Consider the following 9,684-nt stretch of genomic DNA (forward strand, 5'->3'; position numbering starts at 1 on the left):
TATCCAAACTGAAACTCCCTAAACACCCAAGAGCCGCACTGAGACAGCAAGACTATTGGTCAATTCGACTTCTATCACCCCTTCCAAATGCTGACAATTGCTCTCTACTAGCTGCATCGCTTCCACTTTAGATAGCTGCAACCAAAGTCTTGCCCAATATGTCACCCTGAAGAGTACCTGCAAATACGAGTTAGGACTGCTTCGTTGAAATACAACTTCATTTCGACTCAACCAAATGGTCCAGCATAGCTGTTGCACCTATTATCATCCATTTTCTACTTCTTAGATTAAAGCCCATAAGCCAAGGTCCTAGCATGTTGGTAATACTGCTAGGAGGGGCAATTCCAAAAGTAACAACCACGGCATTCCAAATAAACTTTGCCACGTAAAATTCAAAGAACAACTATCGTATTGATTCATCATAATTGCGAAAACAATATTTTTATCCCCTTTTCAATTCCTCTTAGCCAAGTTATCCTTGGTGAGAGTCACTCCTTTCTTCTTCAGGTACCAAAAAAAATTAATTTTAAGTGCTTCCAGGAAATAAGGTTCTCAGGAACCCTACTATCATGCATTAGATCCTTATACATTGATCTTATCGAGAAGACTGAATTCCTATTCATCCTCCACACAAATTGATCTTCTGCCTCCTCCAGATCCACCTGTGCTACAGCTGAGACCAGCTTGGTCCACCTTATGAGCTTATCCCCTACCAAAGTTCTTCGGAAAGAGATATTTAAGAGGATGTTACACAATTATCTTTGCCGGATGGATCACCACAATTCCATTTCCACAATCGCGCGCTACTTATATTCCCAGCAATCGATCAGACTAGCGCGAAGTGCTCCTTCCCTGTTTTTATCCCGCGCGCAATGCTCCTTCCTTTTCCTGGTTCACGATGCGTACTGCTGATGCAGAGGCGCTTCCTTTTTCCTGTCTGCACGATGCGCTCTACTGAGGCAGAGGCCTTGAGTGAATACGTAATGCAGTGATAGGCACATGTATAATGTTTTTTTTCATTTCCTTTTCTAAGTTTGAGTTTTATTAAATCAAGTGTTATATTTTTTTCCTTTTCAGTATTTTTGCCTTATGTTATGTTGTCTCCTACGAAGTTCGGTTTGATAATATATTTCTCGAAAAGTTGGATAGTGAACTTATGCGTAGAAGTTGCTTAAGAAGTTTTTTCAGATAATATTTCTCGGGAAGTTGGATAGTGAATTTATGCTTAAAAGTTGCATGAGAACTTATCATGGGAGCTACGCTAATAAAATCTTCCGATAAATTTTCTAAAAAATGTTATGCACATAAGTTGTATGTTGTAAAAAGTTATGCTAAAAGATATCATGTAAGAGTTTGATTGAAAGAAGTTATGCATAAAAGTCCCATGTATTATGAAAATTATTCTAAAAAATATTCACTGAGAAGTTATTGAGAAAAAAATTATACATAAAATTATGTGCATAAATTATAAGTTTTCAAAATTAGAAAATTACGGATGAGAAAGCAGGTTTCCTAAAAAGGAAATGCGTACTCTTGTCGGAAATCGAGCGCTAGCGCTCCTCCAGGCGCGCGCTGATTAGCGTGGCCCATGGATCACTGTCATCTAGCTATGGAGATTTTGAGTTTGTCAGATTTTCTATCTCTTATCGATTTATTCAGTCTCTTCTAAAACTTTAGTTGATGAGACGGTTGTTTGTCAAACAGCGCCCTCAAGTTTCTCATCCTCTCACCTCTCCCCTCCATATTTTAAAAATCATACTTGGTATAACATTAGAGTACCAGATTATCTATTATTACATCTCTACCGTACACCGATGTATAAGCATTTAAACCCTGTTCATCACTAGCAGACACTTAAGAACTACCCCATGCTAATTTCGCCGCAGCAAAGCACCACAACCTCGATCACAATGCGACCAGCGCCATTGCACCGAGAAACGCGATGGCCGCATGGCGAGCGAACCGATCGCCGCCTCCGTACGCCGAGATCGGGGCGTCCGCCACTCCCGCCGAGTGATACTGCCTCGGCGCGACGGGATCCGGCTCCGTCGTGGGCGCCCCGGCGCCGTCCGGGATCGCCGCGACGGGCGGCTGGGCGTGGAAGAGCGTGGCCGGGAGCAGCACCCGGTCGAGCTCGTAGATCGCCATGGGCGCGTCCACGGATACGCTCCCGACGATCTTGGCGTCGGCCCACCTGGAGCGCACGTGGACGGTGCCCGCGTCGTACGTCACGTTCACCGTGTACAGCCCGCCGGCGAACGTCGTCACCGGCCCGATCCGGCTCAGCCCCTCGAAGTCCGCGAGCTCGTAGTGCTTGGCCAGCGAGTGGCACATCATCAGGTTCTTGAGCTGAAGGCCGGAGAGACCCGACAGCACCTGCGTTATCGTTCATCAGCACGCAAATCGATCCTGAATTGATCTGCAATTGTACTGTACAAATACTCCGAGGAGGCTTCTCGACCTTACCGACGGCTTGACGGCGGCGAAGGCCCTGTCGACGGGGACGAAGATGGTGATGCCCTGGTCGGTCAGGCACGCCTGGTTCTGGAACACCTCCACGAGCTTGGTCTGCTGCAGGTACCCGAGGAAGGTGCGGAACGGCCCGTCGAGGGTGAGGATCGCGGTGAGGTTGGCGCCGCCCTTGGCCTGCGGCGTCGGCGGCCACGTGTCGGTCCTCTGCAGCGCCGCCGCCCGCGGCCGCGGCAGCTTGGCGAGCGGCCGGTGCGCCCCGGCGTGCAGGACGACGGACACGGACATCACGGCCGCGAGCAACGCGACGGCGGCGGCGCAGCACCTCATGTCGCAAGCGTCGGACACGATCTCGCAGTGCCGGCATGAACAAGTGCGGCGGCTATTTGCGACTGCGCAGACAGGGAGACGCCCGAGATGCGATCTTTGTGCGGTCTGTGAGCTCCCGTTTCCTATTTTTCCAGCGGCTCAGAGCACACTACAGGACTGTGTCAACTGCCAAAACGATCGTCTTGAGAGTTGAGACATGCAGCTCTGGAAATTGTCATGTGGAAACTGTCACGGTTACCAACAATAGAACAAAGGAATCGACACGCCTGCAACAACACACGGGCAACGTGCAACAGAAACCTCACTCCTCTTACACCAACAAAGTTCCAGCACGCGGCACAAAGAAATCGGCGTCTACATCATCAGAAACACGGAAACCAGGAGGGTGAGGTAGCCAACAAGAACGCGACCGGCACCGATCCGGCAGGACGAGCTCTTGCTGGCTCCGTGCCCGGTGGCGGCGGCCGGCGCGCCGTCGGCCGCGTCGCCCCCGCGCGCCGGCGGCGCGGGCGCTGGCGCGGGCACGGGCGCCACGGCGGGCTCGGTCGGGAACAGCTGCCGGGGCAGGAGCACCCTGTCCAGCGCGTACACGGCGACCGGCGGCGTCGAGTACACGCTGCTGACGAGCCTGGCCGCGCTGGTCCACCCCGACGCGACGCGGATCCTGCCCGCGGCGTAGGTGACGTTCACCGCGCACTGCTCCCCGCCGGCGAGCGTGGGCACGGGGCCCGACGCGGCCAGCGCCACGAAGGACGAGAGCGGGAGGTACCGGGTCGCCGCGTGGCACAGCATGAGCGCCCGGAGCTGGTCCGCGGCGAGGCTGGGCAGCGCGGCGCCGCCGACGGCCGCGAACGCCGAGTCCTCGGGCGCGAACACGGTGACGCCCGGCCCGCCGGCGGCGTCGGCCTGGCTCTGGAGCGTCCGGATCACGTCGGTCCGGACGAGGTAGTCGAGGAACGTGCCGTAGGGCCCGGCCAGGGAGAGCAGGTCGGTGAGGTTGACGTGGCGCGGCGCCGGGCCGGAGCCGGCGCCGGCGTGTCGGCGACCGGCGGTGCCGGTGCCCTCTGGGACAATGCCGCCCGGGGCAGCACGAGGCACGGCATTGTGACGGAACTCCTAAATTAAAACTCTAATTAAGCGTAATGGCCGTCATTTAAACACATCGGGCTCATTAGCTTAACGGCTTAATTTGGCAATCCTTTCGCAACACACGTCCCGATCTAAACATCACCGATAGTCCCACGCGAGGGTGGACGCAGATGGTACAAGCACGACACATATTTGAAAATACAACAAGTATACATAAGACTTTACCTTAAGTTTTACCAACCAAGTTTGGATAATTACATAATTTACAAATTTTACAGTACTGAAATATGGATTCAACTAGAGGAAAGGAGCCTACAACTACCAAAAGTGTGCCCTAGAGAGATCCCTATCTAGACATTTGGCTCCACCACCTCCCATCCCTCTGCATCACGGCGGATGAACTTGGCGCAGCAGGGACAGAAGTCTACGTCTGCGTGTCCTGAAATAATTGTGGCAACAAACCCTGAGTATACTAATACTCAGCAAGGCTTACCCGACCAGTGGGTATAACTTAGCCCACATATCTAGACATGCAAGGCTTTTGCTGGTGGTTATTTTGCATAAAACAGCGACTAAGTAATTCCTCACTTTCATGATTTTAGCCCAAGTTCTATATAAATTAACATAGTTTAATATTTGCATGACCAATTCTAGAGCAAACATAATAGAAAAAAATGATATTTCATATGTTCATCAATATGGGTATAACCATTTTTCTCCAACACAACACTACGCTGCGATGCAGTGACCAAGGTGCTCATATCCGAGAGCGACTGACGGCGAATCGATTTGATTTAACCTTGCAAGGTGGACCTAACCACACGACACGCGTATGCCCCGTCGGACCACACGCACCAACCATTCCCCTCCCCGCCTCGAACTACAGAACCACCCCACCTTCATATAGTCAGCCGAGCTCAACGTGAGACCACCAAAAGTAAACATATGCATCCCGTTTCTCCGCGACTACTCGACTCGCCCTACGGGGTGGTGATGCAGTTCTGTACTTTCGAAACGAGGCAGTACTAGGTTTACCGGTTTCGACTACCTCCTACTCCCGGCATGCGGTTAGTACAGTTCAAACATGATCAGCAGGGCCAACAACGGCTCGGTTCTTAATCGACACTTGCGGAACTACACTTCTCCCGCCCGGTCTCAGATTCTATTCTTTCTTTCCTTCCAAAACTTTCATTCATAAATTAATAACTCGTACCTAGAACATAAAACTATCCTATATCTCACGAGTAACCACGAATTACTCATCTTCTACCGAACCCTATCTAGCATAGCATTGCTAACGTCCTATACATGCCAGTACAACTCAAGGACTCCTAGGGTTCATGCAACTAGGGTTTCAAACAACTCCTACGCGCAATGCATAAGTAATAAATACATATATATATAGATGTCATAATTTAAATTAATAGGATGTGCACCGGGGCTTGCCTTGCGCCTGTTGCTCAACACTAGGATCAACCGGGCCTTGGGCCGGGTGCTCACACCTCTCCTCCTGGGCTTGCGTCGGCTGCTCCTGCGGTGCCGCAATCACCTCAAATACGGCGCTCTCAGCTGCGGATGCTACACGTATGCATATGAAATAAATAAGTGCAGCTCAATGATGTAACTAATTTACTTTAACTGGAACGCCCAGCGGACTGTCCGCGCCCAAGTGGCGGACCGTCCGCCGTATTATTCTACCGACCCACCAGAGACAACGTCTCTGGAACAACTTCTAATTCTACCTGCGGACCGTCCGCAGTTCACGTATTTGATCCACCAGAGACGGCAACGTCTCTGGACAAAATCCTAGACTCTACTGCGGACTGTCCACGCCCAAGTGGCGGACCGTCCGCAGTTAAATCCTGCGAACCCCCACCAGAGACATCGTCTCTAGACAACTTTCAGTTTCAACGGCGGACGTCCGCTCCCTTATAGCGGACTGTCCGCAGTCAATTCTTCTAAACTACCAAAGACAACATCGTCTCTGGACGAAACCTAAACTGACCGGCGGACTGTCCGCACCTCCCAGGCGGACCGTCCGCGATACCTAACTTTTGACACCGCGCACAGGCTACAGCAAGTGCAGCGGCGGCAGCGGCGGCCTTTCACCGGCGCCGGCGACTCACCACGGAAGGGAAAAAGACCGGGGAGCTCAAGGAACTTACCACGAACCCATTCCCGCGGTCGGTTCGAGCGGAGGACGACCGGAGAGGCGAATCGATGGTGGAGCAAAGCTTCAAGCACCTCCAATGGCGTCCGGTGGTGGCGGGGATGATTCCGGCCGTAAGAAGCCGGTCTAGGAGTTTAGGAAGGTGGAGGAGGTGCCGAGCAAGGTTCCCACACGAGGAATCGAGGTTTGGTGGCCGGAGGAGGGAGATCGACGGGGAGGGGCGCCGGCGGGGCGAGCACATGAGCTCCGCTCGGCTCTGGACGAAGTGAGGAGGAAGAGAGAAATAACGAGTGGGCCCCACACCCATCTAGATAAATATCTGGGCGATGCCTGGCGGACTGTCCGCCGTCCCCTCGCGGACTGTCCGCGAGGCAGGTGTTACAAGCATCACCGTCGCGACGGCGAGGACGGCTGGTTTGAGCTCCATTTCTGCCGAAAACCCGCAGCAGCGGCAAGCCTTCGCTGCGAGGAGTGCGAGGAGGATGAAGGCTCAGGCCGGGACGAGGCTGTGAACTGATCGGAGGAGGATTTGTAGTGGACGGTGAGCCATAGGAAATGGTGCAAGTACAGGGGCTGGCATTTGGGTGTCATTGTGTCGGTAGGCAGAGTGGTCAAAACCGAAGAAATTTTTTTCTCTCTTCTCGGTGGTGGTGCTCAACGCTCTTCTGATCTGCGATGTATCGCGAATTTGCGGATAGTTCGGAGCACGTATATTGGGTCGTTGGGAGGCCAAATAATTACGTGGTTTGCAAGCTGCAGCGTGAGAAAATTTTCAAACAGGACATTGCTGGTTTTGTTCAAAATTATTTGCATACTAGTACAATAATATAGGAAAGAAGGATTAAAGTCGTAATGTTAATGTGCACCGACAGAAGTGCTGGTTTTGTTTAAAGTGCGTGGGAAATGGAAACAGTATAACAAATTGAATCAGCGTTGACCGAGCACAAACAAGTGACTAAACACGACCCAATATGTATGGATGGAGGGGATTTATATATATCCAATTCCAAACAAGACCTGAATCTGATAGGCACGACAACCCAGCACGAGGCCTGAGTCTTTGGCCCGACCCAAACGCAACCCGCCTAATGGTTATCGTGCCCGGTCCGGCACGACCCGTTATGGCGTGTCGTGCTTGGGCCGCCAGTGCAGCATGGTGGACGGCAAGACACGACCCAATATTTAACAACGGTCTGTTAATGGTCTGCACAATACTTCGATCTCACTGGTTCACCGAATATCATCTCTCAAAACCCTAACTCCTACTAGACACTACGCACTCCTCATTTTTCTCTCTCTCCCTTATCCTCTTCGCCGATCCCCTCCAGCCTCTTCCACCGTCGGCGCCTCATCTGCGAGCGGCGACAACCGCCTCCGTACTCACTAGCCTAGTCCTCACCTCCTTGCCCACAGGCGCGGCGGCGGCTGGCTAGTGCGTCGCTTGCAGGCGTGAAAGCATCTAGGTCCCTAATATGAGTTTTGGTAATTAATCACAATATTTATGGATTAACAATTTCTTAAGAAGAAATGAGTATAGGTTGGTCCATGAGTAAATGAGCATACATTGATGTCATATAGATGATTTGGAGATGATGTTCAAGGCATGAGTGCAAGGCAAAGGTATAACTATGGGGTTTTTCTATTTTTGCCGGTCATAAGGTGTTTAGTGGATGAATAATGACCGGATTAATAGGATAGATAGCCCTACTATTAAGCAGTGTTGTTGTGCCTTTACTTGACTGTTCTAAGTGCCATTTTGCTCAAACACTTACATTGCATGCATGAGAGATAATTGCGTGTGCAAAGAGAAGTTTCAAAACGTGAGCTGACTGATAGGGGCGGACAGTTCGGCCCTAGGGGGCCGATGGTCCGCCTCTCCTTGAAAAATCTTGGACAGAAACTGGATGTTTCTGGTGTCTGGTGTGAGCCGAATTATAAACGGCGGACAGTCCGCCCCCAGGGAGCGGACGGTCCGCCGACTAATTGGGATTTCTGGACAAAACCAAGTGTGGTTTTGGTGGGCATCATCAAGTGAACGGCGGATGATCCGCCCCATGGGCGCGGACGGTTCACCAGTCATCTCAAAAGTTTGGATAAAGAAGTTTTTCTTCTCTGGTGCTTGAGTCTTGAACTATGGACGATCCGCCGCTAGGGAGCGGATAGTCTGCTAGGGCTGTAATGGTCATCTCTGACACGCAATCATTACACTCTGAGCTGTTGGTTTTGAATGGTGGACAGTCCAGTTTCTATGAGGTGGACAGTCCGTGAAAGCTCTGTTTTTACGAGTTTTGAGTGTAACGGCTAGATCCGGAGAGGGAGCTATATATCACTTGCCCGGCCATGGGAGGTTTCTCTTGGCACATTTGAAAGCATCATTGACATATTTGAGCAAGCCTCCTCCTCCCCCTTCTCTCTCGAAATCTTCAAGCAAACGTCTCTGACTTGTTACTCTTGGGAGTTGTCGACTTGCCGCTCCCTAGACGACTTGGAGAAGGTGATTTCGTGGTGCCCTTCAAGAACGTTGTGGAGGAGTCTCGAAATTGATTGTGAGATGTTTTTGTACTCACCTCACCGGAGTGGTGAAGAGCAACTCTAGTGGAATCGAGTTTTGGAAACGTTCATCGATTCAAACCGGCTCAAGATCAAGAGGAGTCTTGATAGAGAAGCGGCTGATTCGTTGAATCCACCTCAATGTGGATTTGGGGTGATCAGAAGTCATCGACGCCACAGAAAAAAAATTCTTGTGTCAAACCTGGTTATCCCTTTGCTCATTTAGTGTCTACAATTTAATTTGTATTTTTTTACATTCCTAGGGATTGTTTTGTTGCATGTCACCCTAGGTTGCAAACCCTCACTAGTGGTAGGCCTAGTTGGACATAGGAGCTCTCTTGTATTACCAATCAAATTTTCTAGCGTTTGTGATTTTAGTTAAAGCCGCCTATTCAACCCCTCTCTAGTTGGTATCCTAGATCCTACAAGGCGTGACGGGAGTCGACAGGTGCGATGTGGTAGGCGTGGCCGGCAGGCTCAACGTCGGCAGGCGCAGGCGGCAGTCAGTTGTCGCTGTGGTGGGGGCAAGTGTGGCAACCAGCGGGCAGCGAATGCACAGTCACGACGGAACCACGGGCTTTTCAGGACGGCCCCGCTCGAAAATGGGGTCAGTGGGCTCGTGCTTGGGCTGAGATCACGACACGACAGGCGGCACGACACTAGCTGTTAGACTGGTCGTGCCGGGCCTGGCCCGATCAGTTTGTGCCCGGACCCGTGCCAGGTCGGGCTGGGTGACCGGAATGGCCATCTATGCACATAGGATGGAGCTTAGCAGTGATAGAGGTTGAAAGAGGAGAAAAATTTCCCCATACTATTTTATATTCAGATCAACCCGTACTATATAACAGCTTCGTTTTATATATATATATATATATATATATATATATATATATATATATATATATATATATATCACATACGACTATCATGGCATGCGCAGCATTAAGGATATGTCCCAATCGATAGAGGATGAACTAAGCCTAGTTTAGGTAAGAAATGTTATCGTACATTTATCAAAATTGGGAACTTGGTAACTGATGACACTTCTCTCTTATTTCTTGAAATTTCCTCTCCTC

General features: G+C 50.8%; 1 protein-coding gene and 1 pseudogene across 1 annotated transcript; both read right to left on the reverse strand.

Annotated features, from left to right (window-relative positions):
• Positions 1-1,905: 1,905 nt before the first annotated feature.
• LOC120681172 (fasciclin-like arabinogalactan protein 7) lies at positions 1,906-2,799 on the reverse strand. Its single transcript, XM_039962698.1, has 2 exons — positions 2,467-2,799; positions 1,906-2,376 (listed from the first exon to the last, which is right to left on the reverse strand). The coding sequence occupies exons 1-2, from the start codon at positions 2,797-2,799 to the stop codon at positions 1,906-1,908; spliced, it is 804 nt and encodes a 267-aa protein (XP_039818632.1).
• A 248-nt stretch (positions 2,800-3,047) lies between these two features.
• Positions 3,048-6,540, reverse strand: LOC120680848 (annotated as a pseudogene).
• Between the last annotated feature and the right edge of the window lie 3,144 nt (positions 6,541-9,684).

The sequence above is a fragment of the Panicum virgatum genome, chromosome 7N (genome assembly GCF_016808335.1).
Source record: "Panicum virgatum strain AP13 chromosome 7N, P.virgatum_v5, whole genome shotgun sequence".
NCBI lineage: Eukaryota > Viridiplantae > Streptophyta > Magnoliopsida > Poales > Poaceae > Panicum > Panicum virgatum.

Coding starts and splice junctions, on each gene's coding strand:
- LOC120681172 (XM_039962698.1), bottom strand. CDS start 2,799: ATGAGGTGCTGCGCCGCCGCCGTCGCGTTGCTCGCGGCCGTGATGTCC. Junction 2,377..2,466: donor TCGCCGCCGTCAAGCCGTCG/GTAAGGTCGAGA, acceptor ACGATAACGCAG/GTGCTGTCGGGTCTCTCCGG.